The sequence below is a fragment of the Arthroderma uncinatum genome (assembly GCF_011692745.1).
Source record: "Arthroderma uncinatum strain CBS 119779 chromosome Unknown scaffold1, whole genome shotgun sequence".
Classification (NCBI taxonomy): domain Eukaryota; kingdom Fungi; phylum Ascomycota; class Eurotiomycetes; order Onygenales; family Arthrodermataceae; genus Arthroderma; species Arthroderma uncinatum.
This window is the reverse complement of record NW_022983863.1, coordinates 478,141-504,462: the sequence shown is the minus strand read 5'-3', so window position 1 is coordinate 504,462 and position 26,322 is coordinate 478,141. Positions and strand designations below refer to the sequence as shown.

At 47.7% G+C, this 26,322-nt stretch overlaps 8 protein-coding genes across 8 annotated transcripts; 2 read left to right on the top strand and 6 right to left on the bottom strand.

Moving 5' to 3' along the window:
- Positions 1-88: 88 nt before the first annotated feature.
- GIQ15_00153 (mannosyl-oligosaccharide glucosidase) lies at positions 89-4,650 on the top strand (the record flags this gene model as incomplete). The annotated part of the gene is made up of 8 exons (XM_033547570.1): positions 89-131; positions 195-1,367; positions 2,163-2,639; positions 2,704-2,861; positions 2,925-2,970; positions 3,027-3,405; positions 3,457-4,339; positions 4,405-4,650. The coding sequence occupies 8 exons, from the start codon at positions 89-91 to the stop codon at positions 4,648-4,650; spliced, it is 3,405 nt and encodes a 1,134-aa protein (XP_033408521.1).
- A 57-nt stretch (positions 4,651-4,707) lies between these two features.
- On the bottom strand, positions 4,708-5,675 carry GIQ15_00152 (uncharacterized protein; the record flags this gene model as incomplete). Its single annotated transcript, XM_033547569.1, has 3 exons — positions 4,708-5,018; positions 5,092-5,570; positions 5,638-5,675. 3 exons carry the CDS (start codon positions 5,673-5,675, stop codon positions 4,708-4,710), a joined length of 828 nt encoding a protein of 275 aa, XP_033408520.1.
- Positions 5,676-9,721: 4,046 nt separating this feature from the next.
- GIQ15_00151 (HAM-2) lies at positions 9,722-13,316 on the bottom strand (the record flags this gene model as incomplete). Its single annotated transcript, XM_033547568.1, has 6 exons — positions 9,722-10,556; positions 11,012-11,130; positions 11,181-12,002; positions 12,054-12,142; positions 12,206-12,381; positions 12,448-13,316. 6 exons carry the CDS (start codon positions 13,314-13,316, stop codon positions 9,722-9,724), a joined length of 2,910 nt encoding a protein of 969 aa, XP_033408519.1.
- Positions 13,317-14,154: 838 nt separating this feature from the next.
- Positions 14,155-15,984, bottom strand: GIQ15_00150 (E3 ubiquitin-protein ligase RNF14; the record flags this gene model as incomplete). The annotated part of the gene is made up of 3 exons (XM_033547567.1): positions 14,155-14,667; positions 14,878-15,282; positions 15,328-15,984. 3 exons carry the CDS (start codon positions 15,982-15,984, stop codon positions 14,155-14,157), a joined length of 1,575 nt encoding a protein of 524 aa, XP_033408518.1.
- A 1,670-nt stretch (positions 15,985-17,654) lies between these two features.
- On the bottom strand, positions 17,655-18,725 carry GIQ15_00149 (malate dehydrogenase; the record flags this gene model as incomplete). Its single annotated transcript, XM_033547566.1, has 1 exon — positions 17,655-18,725. The coding sequence occupies one exon, from the start codon at positions 18,723-18,725 to the stop codon at positions 17,655-17,657; it is 1,071 nt and encodes a 356-aa protein (XP_033408517.1).
- Positions 18,726-20,302: 1,577 nt separating this feature from the next.
- GIQ15_00148 (uncharacterized protein) lies at positions 20,303-20,786 on the bottom strand (the record flags this gene model as incomplete). Its single annotated transcript, XM_033547565.1, has 2 exons — positions 20,303-20,568; positions 20,660-20,786. 2 exons carry the CDS (start codon positions 20,784-20,786, stop codon positions 20,303-20,305), a joined length of 393 nt encoding a protein of 130 aa, XP_033408516.1.
- Positions 20,787-21,351: 565 nt separating this feature from the next.
- GIQ15_00147 (peptidyl-tRNA hydrolase) lies at positions 21,352-22,113 on the top strand (the record flags this gene model as incomplete). Its single annotated transcript, XM_033547564.1, has 2 exons — positions 21,352-21,432; positions 21,733-22,113. 2 exons carry the CDS (start codon positions 21,352-21,354, stop codon positions 22,111-22,113), a joined length of 462 nt encoding a protein of 153 aa, XP_033408515.1.
- Positions 22,114-22,423: 310 nt separating this feature from the next.
- Positions 22,424-25,722, bottom strand: GIQ15_00146 (KapE; the record flags this gene model as incomplete). The annotated part of the gene is made up of 8 exons (XM_033547563.1): positions 22,424-22,868; positions 22,926-23,105; positions 23,181-23,484; positions 23,559-23,626; positions 23,680-25,004; positions 25,054-25,224; positions 25,281-25,591; positions 25,653-25,722. The coding sequence occupies 8 exons, from the start codon at positions 25,720-25,722 to the stop codon at positions 22,424-22,426; spliced, it is 2,874 nt and encodes a 957-aa protein (XP_033408514.1).
- Between the last annotated feature and the right edge of the window lie 600 nt (positions 25,723-26,322).

Sequence of the window (26,322 nt, the reverse complement as noted above, 5' to 3'; positions counted from 1 at the left end):
TCGGCCCAACAGACAGGAGAAACATCTTTCATACAAACCTCAGTCCACGAACTATCAACTTATTAGTATTTTACGGTAGGACGCAAAAATGGCAGACCTTGGCCAGAAGGAGAGGGACATCGTCATCGTCGGTACGTTGCTGTCCTGCTCCCACAGCGCATCTCAAATGTCAGACTAACGTATACTCTTAACAGGCGGTGGGATAATTGGATGCTGCAGCGCGTACTTCCTGACCCGACACCCTTCCTACGACCCGTCGAAACATCGGATAACGATACTTGAGGCTTCGGAGATCGCTGGCGGGGCATCTGGCAAGGCCGGGGGTTTACTCGCCCTCTGGGCATTCCCCAAAGTCATCGTTCCGTTAAGCTACAAACTGCACGCGGAACTATCACAGGAGCACGGCGGAGCTGATAGATGGGGTTACAGAGAAGTCGGGTGCGGGCAACTCGTTGCAGATAGCCGCTCCAGAAGCCCGGCGAGCAAGTCAAAATCCGGCAGCGAGGCCGTCTCGCTGGGGAAAAGAAGCGATGCTGCTATGGCTACGTTGAAAGCTGCTGGGATTCCGGCGGATCTCGATTGGTTTGATCCTGCTGTGCTAAAGGCATATGAACGGATGGGAGATGAAGGAGCTACTGCACAGGTCCACCCATATCTGTTTACGACATCAATGGCAAAGCTGGCAGAGGAGAAGGGAGCGAAAGTGATATTAGGCACTGTCACCGCTATCGACCATCCGACAGGCCACGTCAAGTCAGTAGCATACAGGAACAACGCCACCGGTGCTTCTGAATCCATCAAAGCTACGGATATCATTGTTTCTGCAGGCCCCTGGACACCAAGGATATTCCCGCAGGCCCCCATCGAGGCTCTTCGCGCACATAGCGTTGTACTCCGTCCAACACGCCCGGTCTCTGCATATACGCTATTTACCGAAATTACACTCCCAGCTGAGCAGTCCAAGTCTGGCAAGGTATCTGCAGCAAGCCCCGAAATTTATGCCAGACCAGATAACACCGTATATGTCTGCGGGGAGGGCGACACGTTGGTCCCGCTGCCGTCGTCAACAGCAGATGTCGAGGTTGACCCGCCCAGATGCCAGGATATCATTGACGCGATTGCGAACATATCCGATGAGCTACGAGATGGAGAGGTGATGATTCGGCAGGCCTGCTATCTCCCCAACGTAGTTGGCACCGGTGATCGAGGAAGTCCGATTATTGGAAAGACCAGCATAGAAGGGCTGTATCTTGCAACAGGACACACCTGCTGGGGCATTCAGAACGCACCAGCAACGGGGAAGCTGATGAGCGAATTCGTCTTCGATGGCCAGGCTAAGAGCGCGGATATTTCTGAACTGGATCCCCGTAAGGTGCTATAAACATGTGGCATTATCAATTCGATCTCGATCCCAATCCCTTAAAAAGCATCTCAAGTATTCGAGTAGTATATCAATCCAATACTCGTCACTCAACACAGGAAGAGCTCACACGACTGGTCGTAGGATGACGTCACTGCATATACTCTCGCGTTAATAGACAAGAAAGTCTTCAACAAGTCTATATCCTCCATATCTGATCTAGTACTGTCTAAGAAGCAACTTGATCTCGTACTTTCAAGTAGATGTAAGAAGTTGACCTCGCCGGGTAGAAAACATCCACGGACCATCGTATCTCCGACATGTAACTCCAGGACACGTCAAGACGTCAACATTCCAAGAAGTAGATGGACAGGCAGGGCCGGCCCATTGATACCTTTGTTCGCTCAGTCTATGCTCCGGTAACACGCTCGAGGCCGGGAGAGTATACAACATGGGCGTTGTGTCTTCTTTTTCCTGGGTTTGTATCCTCTCTGCGTTGGCGAGCTGCAGCCAGATTGGCGTCCTGGCTACCGCAGAGGATTCATCCGCCCTCGCTGTTGACACGGCGTTAAACCAGTCGCTGCTATGGGGTCCATATCGCCCAAATCTATATTTCGGGGTGCGTCCACGGATCCCAAAGAGCTTGCTTATGGGTTTATTATGGGCGAAAGTCGATGATTATAGAACTGCTCAGGATAGTACGTAATCCCATGTTATGAGTGAACTTTCCTCTTGCTCGAGTCGATTAGGATATATCGAGAATACAAATGAACAATTGCTAACTTGATTGAACCTGGTATAGACTTCAGACATACCTGTGAGCAGAATGAGGGGATGGAAGGCTATGGCTGGGAAGAGTACGACATTCGGAAAGGTGGCAGACAGACTGTACATGATTCCCGCAATACCGTTGACCTTACCATAGACTTCATCAAGGTCCCGGGGGGAGATCATGGCGGTAGCTGGGGTGCTCGCATTAAAGGCGTACCCCGTCCCGATGCCTCCCCCGACCAGCCCACGACGTTGGTCTTCTATGCTGCCATGGAAGGCCTGGGAAGTCTGGGCGTGAGCAACGAACCTAGTGAGCTAGGATATGAAGGAGATGTCAGACTTTCCGGAAACACCATGGATTTGGGGGATTTCACAATTGATATCACCCGTGGCCCAGATACCAATGTCTACCCAGAACGGATGCACCCAAGCTATGACGATAAGCCGTTGGATAGGACGATAGTATCAAGCATGAATGTAAAGCCGGAAGCACTCTGGCAAGGGAAGAGTACGACACCACCCTTTGATTTGCTACGATTGAAATACAGTCGAACTTACGTACTTCTGACTAGCCATACTCTTCACGCAAATGAAACAATCAGTGGACGCCACGATGAAAAAGTATGGCGAGGAAAACCCACCTCCTCCGCCTGCAATTTTCACGCTTCCGAATACCCAGGGGAATGGGAATGCTCATTATATACAAAAGGTCTTCCATGGAGCGTTCGAGGTTGGTTTGCACTTTTCCTAGCATGCTGTTGAATAGTTACTGGTCGCTAACGTACACACGTAGTTTGATATCCTCTTTTCATCAGCGACGGCAAAGGAGCCACTTACTTGTGCGTATACCCAGCTCCCGGCATATAGTGATCACTGTTTCTAACGCATATTATAGCTTCCATGGTCACGAAGGAGATCAAGGATGCATCTCTCTCCTTCTCTCGAAAGTTTGAGAAGATATTCAAACCACTTGCCCCATTCAACTCTCCGGAGTATCTGAAATTTTCAAAGGAAATGCTTTCTAACTTGGTAGGCGGAATCGGCTACTTTTATGGGGATTCAATCGTCGACCGCACGTATGCACCTGAATATGATGAAGAAGGTGAAGGCTTCTGGGAAGAGGCAGCTGAGGCACGAGCCCGTGCGGAGCTCACTCCTGGAGACCCTTCCGAACTATTTACTTCAGTTCCTTCGCGGCCGTTTTTCCCCCGGGGCTTCTTGTGGGACGAAGGCTTTCACTTATTGCCAATTATAGACTGGGACCTTGACTTAACGTTTGTGCCACCACCCTATCATATATACAAAGGAGTGCTAACTAGCTAAAGGCTTCAAATTGTCAAGAGCTGGCTAAACCTCATGGATGAGGACGGGTGGATTGGAAGAGAACAGATTCTAGGACCTGAAGCTAGAAGCAAAGTTCCAAGCGAGTTTAGAACCCAATACCCGCATTATGCGAACCCGCCAACATTGTTCCTTGTTCTTATGGAATTCATGAACAAGGCCGCGCTTGGAAAACCAGCCGAGCCCCAGGGCTCTAATTCTAAGTACTCCGACAGCAAGGAGCTCAGCGAGTCATTCCTCCGTTCCATTTACCCACTCCTTCGACGCCATTACTTCTGGTTTAGGAAAACCCAGTGGGGTGATCTCAAATCCTATGAGAGGGAGTCCTTTTCAACAAAGGAAGGATACCGATGGAGGGGCCGCACAGTTGAACATATCTTGACTTCAGGTCTGGATGACTATCCTAGGCCGCAACCTCCTCACCCGGGGGAGCTCCATGTTGACCTCATAAGCTGGATGGGTATGATGACACGATCGCTGCGACGCATTGCGGAAGCATTGGGTGAGACAGCAGACGTGGAGGAGTTTAGTAAATACGAAACAGCGATCCTCAGGAACATCGATGACCTCCACTGGGATAAGGATGCAAAGACCTATTGTGATGCAACTATCGATGATTACGAAGAAAGCGTCCATGTGTGCCATAAGGGATATATTTCAATCTTCCCTTTCATGGCTGGCCTTATGGACGCTAATCACCCTAGACTTGGAGATATTCTGAACCTCATTCAGGATTCGGATGAGCTTTGGAGTGATTACGGCATTAGAAGTCTTAGCAAAAAGGACGAATTTTTTGGAACAGGCGAAAATTATTGGAGGGGCCCTATTTGGATTAACATGAATTATTTGGTCCTCAAGAATCTCCACGTACGTTTCCTGATCCTCATATACATATTTTCTATGCTCATGTCTAACCCCGCTATTTCATACAGAATATCGCCCAGGTTTCAGGGTCTCACCAGAAACAAGCATCTGAGATGTACACGAAATTACGCAAAAACGTAGTAGATAATGTCTTCAAGGAATGGAAGAGAACTGGTTTTGCTTGGGAGCAGTACAACCCCGACACTGGTATTGGCCAGCGGACGCAACATTTCACTGGATGGACCAGCCTAGTGGTGAAAATGATGGCCATGCCCGATTTGAATGCCCGATCGGGTACGAAGGAAGAGTTATAGATTAGATCTTTGAAAATGTTATATAGTATACAAATCGAATTTAAAGCAACCTGAAGGCTATGCATATGAGTATTCAAAGAGTCCCCCAAACGCCGAAACCGATCCTGATATATTGTTTATATGCAAAGAGTCGTTTGATTCATCATTTCTTGTCGTAACGATCTCGTCTCCTATCATCTCGAGAATGTCGAGAGGATGCATGTGGCGACCGGCTACGCCTGCGGTGACTCCGGTGTTCTCGTGGCTCTCTATCTCTACTTCGCGAGCGTGAAGCTGAGTGCCGCCTCCGAGTGGTCTCTCGATCTGGAGAATGGGGGCGGTGCCTCCTCCTATCATGGCGGTCCGAACGACGCTCGTCTCTCCTGCTCCTATGCTCCCTTATTCGCTCCCTGTCGTCTCTTCCCGAGCGTTCCCTCCTCCTATCCGATTGATGGTCGTTACGGGTTCGACCGTCGACATTGGCTTTTTTAGCTCGACTATGATTGCCAGAAACGTCCCCCATTGGTTCCAATTTCTCAACCTCGTCTCCGGCTAGCGTTCTCCCGCTGAAGCCACCAAATCCGACTCCCCTGACACGGTCAACGCCTTTGTTGTCAGCTGCCCCTTCCAGGACTGCTCGCTCGACTTCTTTCCCTCCAAGGGGGGTCATATTCGCATTCGCATTCGCGCCTGCTGACGCTGCTGCTACTGGCAGTCCAAGTGCCCGAGCAATGGCTTCCTGTTCCGCTTCCTTGATCTTACGGATTTCCTCGTCTCGAGCCCGTTTTGCCGCATCCGGGTCTTCTTCCCCCTTAGCGTACCAGGAGAGATCGCGACCTTGCTGCCACCGGCCAACTGGTGCCATAAGGGAGTGGCCAAGGTAATTCTCACGGCGACTCGAGTCCTTGACGTCTGACCATTTGAACTCCGTCTGCCCGCCTCTTTAAGAAACGCCATCTGCTATTAGCCCAGGGAAACGCTGCGGAAGCTGAACGAGCTGCGACTTACCTGCTGCCTTCTTTCCGAATGGTAGATACGAGATCCATGTTGGCTGCTCTGCGTGAGATGTTTTCAAAGGGAGAACTCTCGTCTTCTCTCTCTTTCTCTCTCCTCGAAGTCTGTAAAAGTTGAAGGTCAGATTTCCCAAAACGGCGTAAGATATGATCATGTGATCAACAGTTCATGCACAGACCGTTATTGGACCCGTGCCCTTCCGGGGAAATAAAGTGAGCACGTGACCATGTTCAACTTTACTTTTCCGACCATCGACGCAAGAAAAGTTGACGTAGGTTGCATCTACAGCCTCATCCACGGCGCGCTTGCAACCTGAACCCCGGTGTGCTGGCAGCTTTCGACTGTGGTGATGGAGACCAGCGGATGAGAGCGTATCCCAGGTGCAACTAGATCCAGTTGTTTTCGCCGTTGCTCGTCTGGCTATTCGGACAATAGCAAGACCCCCACCACATTTGTCGCCTGCTCTGAGGATGCTTGCCCGACGCCGTATCTTGTCCTCATCTGCGTCTCATAGTGCTTTAAAAAGCCTAGTCTGTTCGTTATAATGCACATGACTTCTATTTGAAATATCCAAATGCCTGGCTTGACTGCGCAACATGGATCTGAATTTCCCCAGTGATACCGCTGCGGGCAACCCAGTCTGGACAAAGGTTGTCGACGAACACGCCGACCATGGCATCACGGTTGAGCCACATGGAGTCGAACAGGGGAATAAGCGCGTATGTTCTCCAGAGTCCCTCACACCCTGTGTAAATGTCCCATTTCGCTAACCCGTGGCTACAGTTCCCGTATGCTACTGCCCAACATATACTATACTCACAGCAGTTTCAACTGTACAGTAGCTAACAAAAAACACATTAACCAGGCGCAACAGCCCTTCACCTATCGTTGCCACTTGGCGCAATAATCTGGTGAGCCTGCTTGCCCTTGAAAATCTTCTATATGCACTCCTTCTTAACTGTTGGATACTGTTGCTAGACTGCCTTGTCCCAGAGGAGGAACCTCTACTTTGTTGCATACTCCAGCCTTATACACGTGTATCAACCTAGCCGTGGCCAGATTATTGGCTCGCGACCAGCTCTTATACTAACTCCCAAAATGGCACGGCCTGATTCCCCTGGCTATATTGCTCCTATGAGTCCACATGCCATAAATCACATCATTGTTGGTGACCTTGGCTCTGATGAAATTTTACTTTTGGCCACCGATTCCGGAAATGTGGTCGCTTACCGGACGGAACGTATTTACTGGGCGATTGAAAACCGTCGTGCTGAAGATACCGACCCTGTCCAAGTTGGCAACGGAGTAGAGTGCTTTTTCAGTGAGTGGGTTACACAGAGTGCCTGGGCCTTGGCGATTCATAAGTTTGCCAGGATGATAGCCGTGAGCTCCAATACGACAACCATCACGATATTTGCCTTTGCGTTGGTCGATGATACGGAGATGTCATACCCAGCCGAGGGGAAGTCGTCTGTCTCCAACACGACGAATCCAAAGGTTTATAACAATGACTGGGTTCATATCGTCAGCCTTTCAGAATTTGTCAAACTCAGGGGCTGGTCACGTCAACGCCGTCGTTCCCAGAACATTCGGCTCTCATTATTGGGGCATATAGCGAATATACCCAACGTCTCATTCCTAAACTGTGATTTGGACCCTCATGGAGACTGGCTGGTTAGTACAGATATCAATAATAAACTCCTCGTATGGAAGATATGGGAACGCTTCCGTCCAGTTAACCACTGGGACTTTTACCCCCTCGATGACCACCATCATTTTGACGATTTATTCGACGAGTAAGTGAAACAAAACATAACCTATTTTTTGAAGATTAGCTAATTTATACCGGAATCAGTAGTCGTCAACGGGGCTGGAATGTTCTAGCCGTTGATCCCAAGTCTTTTCGGATGAAAAAAGACCTTTTCGAAGCCTGTGGCGGTCCTCCCCACCGATTCCCGAACAAGGCGGCTCCCTACGATCTAAGTTTCCTAGCCGGTAGGGTCCACGATGCTACTCAGTATTATGATTTTTTCTCTCCACGAACTTCCACTAGGAACGAACATAACAACCAAGGGCCTCCGCCTGATGAGCTTTTCCCTCTTACTCACTCTGATGACTCAGATGACAGCTCGAGCGACGTAGTTAAATCTACAAATACCAGCCACGGTAAATCACGGCCTCCAGTTAATGAGAAAATGGGGATGGAACATGACGGCCCTTCTGCATCTGAAGTCCAGAGGGGCTCGGTCAATGCTTCTTCTCCATACACACATAACTATGCAACACACCATATTCAAGCTAGTGCGCCACCACTCGGGTTTGAGAGTAGCAATAATGATCAGAGTGAATCTGAGGAGGATGACTACGATGAAGATGACTACGATGAAGATGATGACGACGACGAAGATGAAGATGATGAGGATGATGACGACGGAGATGAAGATGAGGAACACACGCATACGCATGGGCACAATATCCACATTAACAATGCTATCGATGGTGATGCAGATGTGGATATGGCCGATGAATTGGTATCTCATAGTGGTGAAGACGATGCTGATAGTTCCACCCATGAGGATTCATCGGATTTAGGTGACCAGAGTGAAAGCGATGTACTACAGCCTGGACCTCATGCCGATGGAGATCCAATATTGGAACCCACACCAGCCAAACTTGATGATAATGGAGGGCCGTTGACGGATGACCACCCAGACCCCGGCCTTTTTAGTGATTTTCCAATTCTTCATTTCTCAGAGTCCCATATCCGTATGCTGCCTGGGCCCTTTTCTCCCGGTCCATCGGTAATTTTCCGTGCAGCTTTATCACAAGTTGTGACAAACCCTGTACAGTCTATTGAAGCAACCGATCGTTTCAACATGGCTATTCAAATTCCGGACCTCGGTGTTGTTGTTGCGGCCTCCCAGAAAGGAAGGGTTGCAATTATGGGCCTTACGGAAGTCGAACGCGAGGGCAAGGTATTCAGAATCGATCGAATAGTACCATTCGCTAGCCAAGAACGCAGCCAGCTTCGACCTCTTTGCCCATTACTTGGAATCGCCGTTAGCCCAGTTGTCTCTCATTTAATCCCATTCGAAACTTCTCCCGATGATTATGAGGATATATATTCCAAAAGGAATACTGCAAATATTGATAACCAGAAATTTAATAATCACACTAACATGCCTGCCGGCTCACAACCCAACAGCTCCCCAAGTCAGGGCAACGGTATTGGCCCCCAATCACAACCAGTTGAAAACCAACAAGGTAAATCAGATTTACCAGGAAACCATCCTTATGTCCAACCACCCTTCAATTCAGGACCTAAAAGAGAAAAATGGCATGGAATTGAATACTCCCGTCGTTATCGCCTCTTCCTGACCTATTGCGACCATACAATCATGCATTATGAGCTCTACTACGACTGGCCAAAGGAGCTCAGAGGACCAGAAGCCCAGATGGCTTATGATAAAAACGAACCATTTATTCTGAGGCCATAGTCGGCCCAGCTACGCACAGTTCTCAGAGTCGTAACCACCAAATAATTTTGAAGCTAATTAACGGGTCACTGTACTTTCCAGGGACCTAGCAATGACTATAGGAAAGTAGTTGTGACTAAAGGTAGTCGAATCTTTTTGCTCTTTACTTGACATATTTTACTTGTTTCAGTGACGTTTTTGCTATGAACAGGGGCATTGGCAACAGGAGCTGAATAGAAAATAAATTGGGATTTAGGGGGTTGATATTGCGTGGCGTTTGTTTTATTTGATTTTTACTAGCCTGGCTCAAATTATAGCTGACATGGGAGGCAGGGCGATGAGCTGTGTTTATAGATTGTTGACATCACTGTCTCTTATCTGCAAAAAGTATCGTTTCTTCAGAAAATAACAAGGGAGGGAAAGGTAAATGGACAAGAAGACAGGGTGGCCTGCAAATTTCATGTGGACTAAAACCCAACTCCCACTTCCTTAGTTTATATCTAATTCAAGCCAACAGGAGTTTTCGATACACGTATATTAACATCATTCATAAACCCCCTTATTCCACTCTTCCACTCGACTGGTATAAACCTAGAATGACATCACCAAGCCTCCATTTGAATGGCTTTCTCCAAATCGGGCCCTCCTCCAATATGAGGTGCAAATTCTCCGTCTTCATCAATGCCATTACTTAACTCGTCCCCAAACCATCCCCAGCCGATTTTTTCCAATTCTCGAGTGAAGAAATCACGCTCTTCCTCTACCAATGGCTGCCCGTTTTCGGCAGATAGGACATCCTTATATTGCCGAACGTGCCACCAGTGGGTTAATCCTCTTAAAGCTTGCTCCATAGGGAGAGATTCTTCTACTTCAGCATCAACATCACCGCCAGCAAGCCAATCATCGCGGAGTTCAGGACGACAGTACAAATAAATTGCCGTAATCACCCTCATATGACTCAACCGCCATTTACGCCCACAATAGGGGACCTGCGATTTGAACAGCTTGAGAGTATACAAACGAAGGTGTGGGTCAGGGATCTTAAGACCTTTTCGTAGCACAGCGCTACACTTATATTGCACAAGCAGCAGGCATCTGTGGGCTTTGTCACGGGTAATCTTCTGCATAATGTGTAGAAAGTTGATGGCAGAGAAGAAATTTCGGAATGAGTAAGTAGTGATAGGCCCCGACTCGATGGGAGCCGTCGGGAATCCTAGTTCGTCAACTTCGAGAAGTCTAGCATTCTCCTTGCCTTGTTCGGCAGCGGCTGATTTTGCGGAAGCCTCTTCAAGCATTGATATCCTAGAGCGGCTCTGCCGAAGTATTGGAGGTGGAGCTGCCTCATCTTCGCTACTATCATCGGCAATCTCTGTAGGTTCTAGTGGCGGAATGGGCTCTGGTGGCTGGTCAGAATGGACATGACAGAAGTGAAAAAAGCTATAAATTCGATTAGCATCCCTGTTTAAAGCCAGTTGAACAGTGTAAGTAGTGCAACTCTACCTAGATATGAGCGGGTCCTGGGGCTGGGCAACAGCATGGTCAACTTCTTGGTGGATGAACATTTTTAGTATTAAAGGTATGTAGTTTGAATCGAGTAGGATTTGTGATAGGTACTCGAATTTTAGGATATCTAGTCACGCTGTTAGAAGTATATCACCATCAAGGAACAAGGATCAGCTTACGGCATCGTTTAAACCACTTTAGAAGTAGGATAATTGCCCCGGAAATAGCTTCAAATCTAATTTCCCGTGACCGAGCTTCTTGCAATTGCTTTGTTGATAGGAATGGCTCAGGCATACGGTTTTTATTTGATGTTTGATTTTGACCATTTAATAAATTTCTATTGAAGAGTTAGTGAAGGGCGACTATAACGTGGATCTTGTATTACGTACTCTGCCCGGCCATCGCCATTGTCACCATTGTTCGATTTACTCGCGATGGCAGTTATGTTCGTTAATAGTTCCTTTAGCACCACGATGACGAAAGATTGGAGATTTGGAAGCGCGTGAACCTTCAAAATGTTAGGAAACAATCCAACGGGCAGCCGTAAAGTAAACTTACGTAGAAAGATTCAACCGCATCTAAACGTCGCTGGACATCATCATCATCCGTTTGTTTGAGGGATCTTGGCGATTGATCGGCTCGAGATTGAGCCTCTGGGTCGCTAGCAGCAGTTTCATCGCGATATCTAGTACTCGGTGCCCTTTCATCCCATCCACGGTCATATTTCATGAATGCCTCTCGCTCTTCCCAGAGTTGCTCTAATGCTCTTGTCATCCTCATTCGGCTAGAGAATAGTTCGCCGGCTTCAATGATTGATGCAGGGACATCGCTACCCTCCCATTTCCTACCAACAAGGCTGTCCTGAAGATCACTAGAGCCTTTCCCCCCAATATTATTGCTCGATCCATCCAGAGGAGGATACATGAATGGAAAATGCTGGTTTGTTTGGTAATTTTGCTTTTTCCCAACTTTTCCTGGGCCGCCAGGGGAAGGCGGCGGGGAAGGAGCAGGAGTGGCAATGTGTACGGACTGGTGGAGGATGGAATCATTGTTGCTTGCTAGGGTAGAGCCAACCCCAGAGAACAAGACAGAGGAAGAGTTGCGAGTCAATGACGTTGGGAGGGGTGGCAGAACTGAGTTGTGTTCCAATTCGAATGGAACTAGCGGCGGTGGAGGGTTGTAGGCTGGATATTTAGATGTGATCTCTTGCCTAAATAAATGGTAATCCAGTGGTGAGGCGGTGAGTGTGGGAACGTCTGAGGTTTTGGTGCCTCCTGGGCTGGTTGCTTCATATGCGGGTTCCAAGATAGTTTTTGCCCTTTTCAATGGCTCAATGCCACCGAATAAGAGGAGAATGGATTTCCAAAATAGAAGAAGAATCTGGATTAATTTGTTAGATATTATACGGTCATCAGTGTACGGATAACGTACTCTTGTTAGTGGGAAGATAGAAGGATCCTCCCATCGCAGCCGTGCAACGATCTCAACGAGCGCGCCAGGGAGATTTGGAGCCAAAGCAGCTATTTTAACCTAGTCAGCAAGGCACTCCAGAATGAAAGTAATTTTGGATCCGATGGTCTCACCAATAGCATCCCTCAACTTCAAGTTAGGAGAGTCCTGCTTTTCTTCTCTTCGCGCGACCTCAATAACAGTATAAAGGCAAGTGAGTAGAAGATTGACCTCTCTATCTCGAGTCGCAATGTAGGCAGTCGTGCCATTCTCATTTGCAAACACCTTTAAATCTTCTTGAGTAAACGCCCTACGCAACCGCCCCTCATGTAAGAATTTAGGTCAAAGAGCACCTAACACCAGAGAGCTGACTTACTGATCTTTATCAAAAAATCGCCGTAGATAATCGAGCAAAGCCTGTATTCCTTGGGACTGCTGTAGGATGTAAACACTTTTAACCATCCAATGAATTTGCATAGATCGTTCTTTGGGGGTCTCTGCCGCGTCCTTCTCAGTGATGTCCGAAGGGTAATCCTCTGCCGCCCTTCCAGCAGTCGTAACCCAGATACCCGTCAATGCATATGCGATGTTCTCCAAAGCTTCGATTCGAGCAAAAATATCAGCACTACTAAAAAACCCAATCATCTTCTCCATAAACGCTGTCCTGGCCTGGTCGCTAGCATTTACCCAACAGGTATCACGTTCCGCATTGTCAGATGAGGGCTGACAGAAAGACGACCAAGTCTGCTCGAAGGTGGTTTTACAGCCCAGAAGCATAAGTTTGTCACATTCATTGTCTCCGAACCATTCATTAATCTCCTCCGGGAATGGCTGACAGTCGTCATATTTGAAGGCGTAAGATGGTAGATCAGATTTCGGCAGGTCTTGAACAATTTTACGTAGTTGAGCAAGACTGACTGAGTCTGTTTGATTTTCCGAGCTCTGCTGTACAGGAGCAGGTGGTGGTGGTTGCAACGGTGGCGGAGGTGCAACACGATCGCGTCGCAATTCAGGGCGCGCTGAAGGCTGTGAGTGCCGCTGCGGGAGAGATGCGCCGTCGAAGCCATCCGCTTCATCAACTTTCGGCTGGCTCTCTTCGGGAAGCTTTATACTTGAAATGGCATCCGCAATCAGTTGCTCATCAGGGACCGCGGATATGTCTATCCCGATATTGTCGACCTCATCTGCGCGTACGATATGTTCCTCACCAGCTCCATCTTGATCGGTATTCTCAATAGGTTCCATTCTGTCGACAATTAAACAATATAAACACTGGCTGGCTGGCAAACCATCAAGGTCCAAATCCACCTCAAGGTATACCTAGTTCGTTGGCATATGAAGTTAGGTATCGCAACTTGGTACCTGTTAATCAATTAAACACGGTGAGTAACCATGTCCAGATTCCACAGGCCGTATCACTCAGTCTCCTATACACGCCTTATTCTACCGTTAAAGCAGATATGTTCTCTGATATATGTCCACATCGTCTGATAACAGGAGTCGTTAAAACACTGATTACTAAGCACTCGGATAAATAAAATCCCGATTAAATGTTTTGAAATTCTTTATTTTTTTGTCATAAATTCATTAGAGGCTTCAGATAAATACATGAAAGACAGCATTAAATTAGAACACAGCTAAATGCCGTCTTGAAGATCTCACTATTAAGTATTGAGACTGCCTGCATTTATGTATTGAGTCAGCTTGCATAACACATATGTGGTACCACACCAAGGATGAGGACTCGCTAACCTTTCCCAAAGGCTATTATTGCGCGTAATATTCAAGTCTCGAGAGGGTGAAATCTAGGAGGCATATCTCAAAATTTGAGATAACTGGTACCGAGGCTACCAAGCGCCGTACCACATATACCCTGAAATGCGTAAGATGGTTGTCGTCTCATTCATTTTATGAGGTTCCTGCGCTCCTTACACAAGGAGAGCAACAGTTTAACGCTCTTAAGGGCAATTACTTCTTTAGGATGGCGAGAAAGCCTGTGTTAGAGCGTATTTGCGGAGCTTCTCGTCAAAACTCGATGGGTGACCTTGAGGTCAAGTTTGGAGACCAGGAATTGGAGTTTGCGTCAAAAGTCATCGTCCATTTCATCGCTATCCCATTCATCTTCTTGGTCATGCTGCACGAGATATAGAAACCGTTGCAACCCACGCATCTGGCCGGGGGGTAATTGGCCATTGACAGGCCCATTTTGGTTATCGTGGGCACCCTGTCGTTGCGGCGGTGCTCGGTGTCTATGATGCGGCCCATCACCCCCCCGTAACCCCAATCCTGCTGGGCCCATTTCTTCTGCTAATGGTGGTAGTCGGCGATTTCGGTTCACTGGAGGTATGGCTCTCGGTGGTACGGGGGCAGGAGGTGGCACGGGCATTGGGTGTTCGGTGTCATCTTCGTCGTCGCTCATCTCAATCTCCCCATTTACAACATCAGGATCTTCGATGTGCAGAGGAGCCCCCTCTCCATCACCGCCTTCCAGCTCCCACAACCTCATATAACAAGATGTCTTCTCAGAATTGAAATGCTCGTATGGGTTATTCGCAAAGAGCCAGCTGGAGCACAGATAGCAAAAATGGGTGTTGCACTGGAAGCAGATCATATGGTTGCATCCCATCGACTTTTGACATCGTGCTGCGCAAGTAGGGCATCTCGAAGTATATATGTCGAGATAATCCTCGGATGCCTTTTCCTCCGCTGAAAGCTCAATCTCTCTTCGAGGGAAGCATACACTCATTGGACCATGCCAACCCTTCTTGCAAACACTGCAGAAAGCATACGAACAGTCTTCACATACAGCCAGGCGTTCTGACATGGGAGGCAGCTGCTCCATTGCGCCTAGCGGATCGAACGGAACTGCGTTTTCCTCTTCATCATCTGAAGCTTCCTCGTCATTAATCAAATCCTTGGGCTTTGGATGCTTCTTTGAACGGGCTGCACCTTGGCACCATTGGCGAGGGCAATAGATCGTTGTCTTGTCTGACTCCAACTTTTTCTTTCGCTTAAGCCGGGCGAAGCGTTGCACCGTCTCTAGTGGAAGTGGTATTTGTATTAGCTCGCCAGGCTTGAGGGTCTGGTCTTGCCTCTTGCGTGGCCCAAATTGATCTCCACCGGCTTTATCTTTTCCGCAGCCTGGAAAAAGGCATTTCACGTTATCAACGTCGCCATCGTTAATGCACGACTGATAAAATTCTTGAAGGCACTGAACACAAAACACATGTAGGCAGCGCTGCATTCTATGACACACCCTGCCCTTCTTTGGCTCAAGGCAAACTCCACATTCGAAAGTTCCTTGTTCAAACTCTTCCCTCCTAGCTTTGTTTTCGAAATCTAGGAGGCTAATTTTGATGCTTTGGGGAAACACCACAACTTCCTTCGAGTCATTGCTTATCCCTAAGCCCTCCTCCGCTGCAAGTTGGAGGTGGTCGATGTATGAAAAGACGATCAAATTATTTCCAGATTCCTCCCACAGTGTCTTTCCGTCTTCGATCAGTTTGTTGATATTTGGCGCTGGAAGCCAATTAAGGTGTGTGGATATGGAAAAGATCGGTGGTTTCTCGGCCGGATATCCTGTGGGGAGCTCAATCCCCAGGCTGAGGGGCGGCAGGTGTGAGAGGTGGTATACTTCGTTATCCACTGGGTCCCCTTCTGCTGCTGCACCGTTGCTATCATCCATTCCCATCTCTACATCGCTAGGTTCGGCGGATGGGGGAGGCGAAGGCAAGCATGCGGTGCTGGCCTCCTCGTTCGATCGTCGAAATATGGCTTTTATGGGGTTAACAGGCAATATTGGGAGTGTCAAGGAGGCCTTAAATGGCGAGTTAGGGTCAACGACGATCTCCGGGTAAATCGCCGCAATAGACTGAAGCTCCTGGCTCCTCTCATCGTCCGTATCTTCATCCATCGCCCCAAAACAGAGCCCTCGGAATAAACGTAGGCTGGGCAGCCAAGGTATAACAGAGTAATCAAGATCTCGTATTATAAACTTGATATATCTTCCGAGCTAGTCGAATACACCGTAGAGCCACCCGCGAGTCTCGATGTTTGAATCCAAAGTCTGCCCCTCAGTGATGGGTGGGATGGGACCAGAGTAGACGGTGGAACGCAGGATATCGTAGCTGGTCTTCGCAGATGCAAGGTATAGAACGATAACTCCGGGCTTTCTATGTGAAAGGGAAAGCAACAGGATAAAATATAACTGTTCTCAGCCAGTTGTTGGGCTTCAGAATTGTTCTCCGGCGCTGGTTCAACTAACTATTTTGGCTCACCGAGGATCCAGTCACTTTTCTTATCGATAAGGAACACCGACAACACCGCGGCATCCTTTTTCTCATTCCGCCCTCCACCACAAAACAGCAGAGCAGAGCAGCCACCGCCAGTTTGTTCGTTTGTGGTGGACACAGCTGGTGATATATTTCATATGATCCATTATGAATAGGGACTGTTGATATTTGGCTGCTCTGTTTGGTTTTCTCTCTTTTATTCCCCTTTACCCCCTAGGAAGTTCGACTTTTATCACAATTATTCTATAAATATTGAGAGAGGTTTATAGGCGAAATGGCTGATGGATTTGTCCCGTTGGCATCTCTGTCATTGACACATGTCCACTATGTGAGTATGGGCTCTTTAATCCTCTGGAGAGCTAGTTCTGACCAGAGCATTTTGATCTAGAACCCTGAAGATCCCATCTCATACCTCTCTGCTTTTCTCGCACTTGTTCCACAGGCATTGATCATTGTCTATGTGTCATTGGCGTGGGCAACCCGTGAAATAGAAATCATCTATATGCTTGCTGGACAGTTATCATGCGAAGTCGTAAATTTCGGATTAAAGAGGTTGATTAAACAGGAGAGGCCTGATCGTATGAATCGCCCTCTCTTTCTTTATTCTTGCAACACTACAGTTATGCGTAATATACGAATTTACTCTGACTAGCTTCTCCATAACAACAGAAATGGATGGGAAAGGATACGGGATGCCATCGTCTCATTCTCAGTTTATGGGATACTTTGCTGTATTCTTCACCCTTTTTCTTCTTTTCCGGCACTCTCCCTCCTCGTCGAGTCTGTCTGGATATCTAAGCGTTCTCGAGCGTATCGGCATCGCCTCACTCGCCTGCGCGGGGGCTATGATGGTCGCGATAAGCCGGATATATTTAAACTACCATACCCCTCAACAGGTGTTGGCTGGAAGCATTATTGGGATGGTCTACGGGTTTGTGTGGTTTGAGATTGGGACCTACATAAGGCAGAGTGGCTGGCTTATATGGGTTTTGGACTTGGAGCTGCTGAGATACTTTCGAATTCGGGACCTGCTTCCTCGTGAGGACCTAACGGAGAGCGGCTGGCAGCGTTGGGAGACCCTGAGGAAGACGTCTCATAAATCCAACCCCGTCGGTAGAACAGGGCCGAAAGACATTTCGGTAAAATCTGGGAATTCAACCGGCAAAAGATCTCATATCCAATAAAGCTGGTGGCAAAGTTAGATTAGAATTAAAACGTGTTTCTTTTATCTATACAACTTCTAAAACTAGGCCGGGCCAGCGCAAGTCTCATTCTGCTGCAGGTGCCTCGCCTATTCCATCGTCTCTATGTGGCCAGTCCCAGCCAAGTCCGCCTCTTTATTCAAAGCGTCAATCTCCGCCTGGACGTATGGTATGCCGTCCTTTGTCCTTTCTTTCGAGGTGATAATTTCAATTTCACCAGGATAATATATTCTTTCCACGCCTTGCATCTTCTCGCAGCCCACAACGCGCTGGTATAAATAGTCCATTCTCTCCTTGAACTCATCCAAGCCCAAGAACAAATCAGGCTTCAGAGCCATTATAAAGTGGCCAACACCAGCTGGTTTTGACGGATCATATGGGCCCGTGACATGTCCAGCAAAGGAAGAGCCAGAAAGCACGCCAGAGAAAACGTCCATCATAATAGAGAGGGCCGAACCCTTGGGACCACCCATTGGTAGCATGACTCCCTTGAGAGCAGCTGCGGGGTCAGTGGTTGGCGCACCGTTTGCGTCTAATGCCCAACCCTCGGGGATAGTCTCCTCTCTGCGATGGGCCTTGTATATCTTCCCCCTTGCCGCCACAGAGGGAGCCATATCCAAAATGAAAGGAGGAGAGTTTGGTCCCGATGGTGCGCCGCATGCTATCGGAGAGACTCCCATAAGTTTCTCCTTTCCGCCCCAAACTGGGAGGGCTGGCGAGGAGTTTGTAAAAACAAAGCTCATCATGTCGGCTTCCACGGCTTGTCGGACGAAAGACGCAGACATTCCAAAGTGGTTCGAATTGTAGACCGAAACCATGCCGATCCCAAACTCTCGAGCCATTTCGATAGCCCGATCCATCGCCATCGAGGCGGACACGAAGCCAAATGCATTGTGGCCGTCGATGCGCGCAACCACCGGAGTGACTTGATCCAACGATGGAGATGCTTTTGGATCCAGTACTCCCTGGCGAATGCGTTCCATGTATGATGGGATTCTGTTGATTCCATGGGTATCAACCCCACGGAGATCAGCTTCCACGAGGCATTTGGCCACTATTGACGCATTCGCTGTAGGGACATTGTTCTTTTCGAGGACTCTTCGGGTAAATTCTTCAGCTGCTGACGCTGTAACTTGCCTCACTGCCTGGGCATCCTCCATGTTTGAGGTTTTGATATTCAGCGTCGAAGTTAGCAGCAGTAGAAGCTATTGACTACTTCAGATGGATGCAACTGATGATAATACGCAATTGAAAGGGCTGCAGCCGCAGCTTCGAGTCTGTGATACTGACTCCTGCTCTGTTCTTTCAGCCGAATCTTCTAACCGGTTGCTCTCTTTCTACTTGATTTATCTAGATCCTTTGGCCTGGTTTTATACCATCTCGGAACAGCATTTCCCCGAACACCGAGGTTAAACCATGACTAAGCAATAGATCTCCAGTGGTCGCTCTTTTTATACAGGAACAACTTGGATGAAGAAGAACGAACTGGAGCAAGGCACGCAGAAACACGCCAGAGGATTACCGGAGACCACTTTACGTTGCATTATCATCGCATTCCGAACTATCGCCTAGCTCCAATTGCCAGACCGATTAGAGCTTCTAGCTCGTGCAAGCCCGTCGGCTCCCGTTGGGAATTGAGAACCAACCAGTTCGGAGAATAGAGGAGAGAAAAACTACAGAGCCATGTTCAGCAATCTTCTTCGCAGACTACAAGGTGGAAACCTTGAGGTTTTTAAGGTATTTAGCATGAACAGCCCCTCACACTCTTCGCTCCCTTCCGTTCTACACTATCAACAGGGGCTTAGTTAAACACCAAACTAATATAATATCGGTCGTTATTTAGTTCGGCCTCTACATCGGATTCCCCATAGGATGGATGTACTATTTCGGTACCAACTTAGAAGAACGTTTCAGCGTCCCGGACTTCTGGCCTAAGACGGAAAACTCCCATAAGATTCCTACAGATAAGGGCGAAATAGAAAAGGAATTGGCGAGAATGAACGAACAGAGAGCGAAACGATTGCTAGAAAGACAAAGAATCCAAAAGGAAATGGAGAATGTTACGGCTTCATCGACACCAGCCTCTACGGAATGAAGAAAGGGGGAATCTAGCCCACCTATGGGTGGGTAGAATTGCATATTGTATCATATACGTTTTGTACATTGCAGGCGTTAACGGATGGAGGGGAGTTCATCGGAATGAATGAGCTACATTTCAAGCTTGGAATAAAAAGACTCATTCGGACGACATATCAGTAAAACCCGTGTACGAATGGCCACGTGTAAATATAATCTCATCTCTAAACAAAAGACTGCCAGTTCCTCAGCCATATCTTTCCCCTAGCTAGAAACCGAGAATCGTCAAGTTTCCATCTAGGAAGGGTGAGCCCCTAAGACGAACACTGACCCAGGCTGGCGCTAAATTCAATGAATGAGTGTAATGAGTGTGAAGGCACAAGCCCCCATAAAACAGCTAGTATAGTGTATACAAGAAGAGAAGAAAGGGAATATACTACATCTCGGCTCATTGAGAACCTAGCATCCGCGAACATTGAGGATATTAATAAACTCGCAACAAAAGGGTGAAGTAGAAAGAAAAATGCATCTGCGGTAACAAGAGCATGCAAAGAGGGAGGCTTGGAAGAAAAATTATACACACGGCGGTGCAATTAAAATCGTATAGTATAGGCAGTAGAATCAGTCCGTAGGCTCGTATGCGTTCCAAAAATCAATATGCTCATAATTCCTTAAAGCCGGCGGCTGATGCTGCGGCTGCTTCCGCGATACGAGTAGCCGTGGACATGATATCATTTCCTCCAGAGACGGCCACCGCATTCGCTGCCGCAGAGAGCTTCATGTTTGCTGCATGTGATGCGATTTGATCCGCGACAGGCTGGCCAGCCCAGTAATAGTTGATGTGCCGGTATAGAGAAAGGACATGGTCTGGAAGGTAGATGTAGGCAGCAGTGACCAACATGGAGGTGAAGAGGAGAAGTATAGTGTCTAAGTAACGAAAAGTCTCGTTGTTAGTTTAATTATCCGATAAGGAGGTGAGCATCCGCGGAACGGAGCATGAAGCGTCAATTGCACGTACTGAAGACCACTTTTTCTATGGGGGTAAGCATGTAAAGTGAGAATGTCACTTCATACTGGTAGTTCTTAAGTCGAAGCCAGCGGGAAAAGGACATAAATACCCCAGGGGATGTTGTAGTTTGCGACATGGCTCAATGCGACTCGAATCCTTTAAAGCAGAAGCTGAGAAGGGGGCTCGCTGGGATGGAGTTTTGCCGTAAGATAGAAGCTGAAGGTAGATCAGAGATAGGGAGAAAGGGTGGATTCTGTATATGTCCGGGAACCAAGGATTAATTTATCGTCGTAGCCTCGAGTTGCTGTTGTTGAATGTTAGAGATAAAGATGCAGCGAAAGGTCGGGAAGAAGCACAATCTCCCTGCTGAGTCAGCTCTTCCTTTTCCTTAACCTCTTGCCTCTATATCGAAACCGCGTCCATCAAGAGGGTTATACCATTTAATATTCAGGTACCTCCAGGCTTTATACTTTGAGAAAAGAAGCATGCTTCTGGCTGGGAAGCTGAATTATTCCTATTCTGACATGAAATGAGATAAATAAACACCAATCGCTCATCACTTGTTCATAGACTACAATATGTTACAAGCATATCGTCGAGTTTTATCACGCCAAATATCAAATGGAGCTCGATGGCAGCTTCGACACTATGAGGGTGAAATGCGTTTCTTTTCGGTCTCGCCGCTTGCATCAGCAAAGCAAATGCCTCCTCGCCCTTCACTAGATGATTCGGAGATATCCGGAAGCTACCTCAAAGGTTCCGGACCAGGAGGGCAAAAAATTGTCAGTCAAGAATTTTTACTATTTTCTTAGCCCTCGTTGTTATTTATGATATCTCTCTACTTGATGTTTTTGAAGATACCCTTCCATGGTGTATTTAAGAACTATTGGCACAAATAGAAGATGAATATAATTTGGTTGCCCCTAGCAAGGCCATGATCGGATACCCTTCAGACTAAAGCAAATGCCCTACCATTTATTATCTATGCAATCGCTCATTAGCATTATTTGACCACCCTTTTCTTTATATTAGAAATATCCCCTGAACAAGACCATTTATAGTATACTTACTAACAATAATAGAACAAAACCAACTCCGCCGTTCAACTCATACATATACCCACGAACACCGTGGTAAAATGTCAAGCAACTCGCTCCCAGTCACAAAATCGGAAAATTGCCAAGCAGATCCTAGCCCAGAAAGTGGAGTTACTCGAGAAGGGTGACCAGAGCCGAGCAGCGATTGTAACGAATGTGAAGAAGAAGAGGAAAGCGAGTAAGATTAAGAAAAGCAAGAGGAAGTATCGAGCCTTAGAGGAAGAGAAGAGAAGGAAGCGGATAGAGGCTGGGTTAGAGGAAGCTGGTGAGAACGAGATCGACGAGGTGGGTGAGGTTGAGGTTGAGGAACAGGCCACCAGCAAGAGTGATGTTACGTTTGATAAAGCGGAAAATGACGGACGTTGAACGCAGAACATAGATTCCCGTCTTCGACTGCGTTTACAGCGGACTGCGCGTGGTGGTTGTTTAAAATTAGCGTCTTTGTTGGATACCATGTAACATAAATTCTCTCTTTGCCGGCGTTGGATCAATTATTCAGGGATATAGATTTATTTATTTTTGAACTCCAGACAAACAACCAACTAGATTCTACTACACGATCATTTGTAAAAAGAAAGGGGAAGTGCATCCATCATTTATTTATATTTTTGTCAAACTCAGGAGATTCGTAAAACGTCCGTCTAATACATGAATCTTTGATAAAATTGGGAGAAGACTAAGCAAGAAGCTTGGCCAAGCCAGGTAAGATCTGAGGGTTCAGTCTCTCTTGGGCAAAAGTCTGGATCTTCCCGTTGCTCTTCTTATTCTCCTCCTTCAAGTACGTAGCAGCCCACTGGCCAACTTGTGGGCCTGTTTCGGGCCAAGGGTCCCTAGGTGGCATTCGGATAGTGGTCAATTGGGTAAATCCAACTCCAAAGGACATATCTTCAACGTCATGTTCGGCGACGATATCATCGCCGGTAGTGGGAAGAATGGGTTGGTCGAGAAGGTAAAGCAGTGCCTCGCAGGTGAATCCCCACCCCTTCTTGTAACGAGAGGCAAAGGCTTCGGAGTGTGAGAGTGTTTTGGCAAACGAGATAATTGCGATCTTGCGGTCAAGGGGTCGAGCAAGTTTTCTAGACTCTGGAAGGATGATGCTGAGATAAATCGGAGTGAAGACACTGGATGAAAGTCAGCATTCTTGAATGTATCGCTAGCTAATGAGAAGGAAAACATACCCGCTTTGGATGTTTTCGGTGCATTGGATGAAGAAATCGGCTCCGTATCCATTCTCTAGGTGGGCGGAGAGGAAATGGTAGAACCGGACAAAGCGTAGGGAGAAATTTTCAGTCTTCGAGTTCTGTAGTCGGGTGAGAATGATTTGAATAATGGTGGAGAAGTAGTTTTGCAACATGGCCCTAGAAAAACGTGGAAGTCAGGGTTTGAATTTCAGGAAATAGTCTCTCCCAGGGATATCCATCTCAGGAACTTACGAAGGGAAAGTCGAAATAACAGTCTCCAAAAGGTCAAACCCATAGCTTTCGTTGACTTTGGATGAAACCAATTTTTGGAATATTCCTAATATTGGCTCAATTTGGTTGTTTTTGCTTAAAAGGTCTCCTGCACGTCGTACGATAGCTGACAGTAAACGGACGAGAGCAGGAACATTTCCTCTCTGCTCCCACATAACTGGCGCAAGAATCGGGGATATCATGTCTTCGAAGTAGGCTGGGAATGGACCGTTCGGGTTTGTCTCAAGCAAGGCAGCCAGTAGCTGGAACACGTATGGCATGAACTCTGCAAGGCGTTATTATAAGGTATTCCAAAAGACGATAGTCTTTAGGAGGGAAACTCGCCTGATACATCATTACGTAAAAGGGTAAAGAATGGGCCGTATAAAGCCTGGCCAAGCTTATCCGGGTTGGAAGGTCCAGTATATCTATGAGATGGTTAGGCTCTGTTCGTTCCAGTTGTATAGATGGTTTATCTTACCTGATGAGTGCACCCAGTGCCTCGAAGTGGTAGTAGTAGAAGCGTGGATTGCTTGGGTTGGAGCTGATGATTTGGGTAATTCTGATGAAGTGATTGAGGATAGACTCGGTCTGGGGAACGGCACCATCCTTGATCACCACCAGGACTCGCATAATACATCGCATGATGAACTCATTCTCCTGAACTTTAGGGGCGGATGATTCTTTTTGGACAAGTTGGAAGAGATGCTCTAGAAGCTGTCCAGCCAAGGGAGCAATGTCGCTTGCTGGCACAACCTGGGCTCCGGAAGCATCAGTGAGGACAAACACTCGCTCAACGGCAATTGCGGCATAAGTGTAGACAACATAATCTGAAGAGGCGAGATGCTTCACTAGTAGGGGCATGATTTCTCGCCATTGTTCTTTCGTGATAATGCTTCTAAAAGAGTAAAGGTATTTGATAGCATCGACCTTCAAGATTGGCTGGACACCGGTCTCTGCAACCAAATCCGATGCAATGTTCTTTTGGAAGAAGTCGGTGATGTTGACATGGGTGTTGATGGTTGTGACACCGTGGCTTGCCGTTGTAGTCCCCTTAGCGGCAATGGAGGAATACAGGTAAACGGCAGTGTCCTTCGATTTCCAGTTGCCGGAAGGCGACTTTGCATAATCCGCCAGGTAGTGGTCGACATATCTTAACACTACCGTGGTAACTAAATCTTCAAAGTTTTGAAGGAGTTGCCTCAGGAAGTCGGTAGCGGCCCGTCGTCGGGTATCACTATCGGAACCTTCAAGATCTCTTCGGATGAATTCGATTGGCTCATCCTCAAACATCTCGACGTCTGACTCTCGGAGAGTAACGTTGGGCAAGATTACCTTCTCTGTAACCTGGCCAAGGGTTCCCTCGTTCTGGAAGGCTGCTGCATGGGCTGGAATCTTTGCAATGGAGGTCAAAAACTGCAAGGCTCGACTGACAAGAATATCGTATTTAGTCTCCTGGCCGATTGTGGTAAGCAGATTCCACGAGCTGCCAATAAACTGTTCAACGAGGGAGCCGAATACGTCGAGATACTTTTGAACATAGAGAGTAAGGGCCTCGAAGGTGCCCGCCTTGACGAATTCCAGAACGCCGGACTCCGAATCACCATCTGTGTGTAAAAGCTTGTTGTCGTACATCAAATATTTGAGGAACAATGTTGCAATGGCGCCCAGATTTTCTTCGAACATTGGCGGCAGATCATGCGAGGATAGATCATAGAACAGCTTGACCATGAGGTTAAGCTGGGTAAATCCTAGGGCCAGATTCTCCTTGTTGTCTTTATTTTTCTCGATATATGCATCAAGTGACTAATTGGGTCAGTATTGTAGATATACAAGGCAGGCTCGGAGAGCTTACCTCGAATAGTGCCAGGTATGGTAGCCCAAACTTGCCAAGAACGTGATTTATCTCCCTATACAGGTCATCGGAGCGGAACAGAGGCCTCCACCGCTTGAAGATGGAGTGAGCCACCTGCAAGACACCGATATTGGACTTGATGTTATCGGGGGATAGTCGGGAAACCAGGTCCTAGACGCTGGGTCAGCTGTGAATTATTCCATTGCAGACACATTGGAGGAACAAACATCGACAAGGGTGTCCCATCTTTCCCAAAAGTCACTGTCCGCAATGACGCTGACCGCCTCTCCGAGCTGGGACTGTATGCCAGGGGGCATCGAGATCATCAAGCTGATCAGCTCCTGCTTGATGGTGACCACATCGTTCTCCGGAAGCTTGTACTGGCCCTCCTCATCCGTCCAATTCCGTTTTATAAAGTTCTTGAAGCAAAGGGCGCTCGCGAGACGGGTGTTGTATGGGAACGTCTCCGACGCTGTGATGTGGAGGAGCTGGAGGGAAAATCCCGGTTTGGCTTCCTCCTGCTTCAACGCCGCCTCGGCTGTAGGAACAACGGAGCATGTTAGTTTATGGCAAGACACGGAAGGGCCGTAGACACCAACCTTGCTTGTGCTGTCTGGGATCCAAGCTCGCCTCTAGAAGCTGCGCAATTGGAGCTAGATTGCTCGCCATGGCGGGGGTCGTGGACCGTAAAACAGTAAGCAGTACAAGTGAGCAGTACAAGTAAGCGTAGAACGGCTATCCGCAGACCCAGATCTGACTGTAATACCTGTCAATTAGGACGCAGGACCCCGAGACTATAGGTATGGTAGTTATTATAGATACACGGAGTAGGATATAAAATCTTCTTGGTCAAAACAAACAGTAGAACAAGCGGGGAGTTGTGTTATGTAAGCATGTCCCGTGACCATCGGAGAAAAAGATGGCCCGGATGTCCAAAAGAGGCAGCAGAAGTCTTGGCGGCAAGGAAGGTTCGTTCCCCGGATTTGCCACGATCCGCGAGTTTGCAACTTCACCTCCGACAACTTTGCCTAACATCTTTGCTTTTTCTCTGGCTTCATCCTCTGCCGCCGCCCCAACCACCACCCCTTGCGGTTAATTATTTATACGTTCTTTTGGCTGGTAAGCGAACGCTCCCCCGCATGCTGTTAGTCGGCTGCTGTCTATCCCTCCTAGTGTGCTTGGCGTGGACTGATCCCTTCTTCTCTCCCCCTTCCAATAGATATAGTTAAAAGGGCCATTGAGAAGGCGTCATCTGTTTGATTCAGCTGC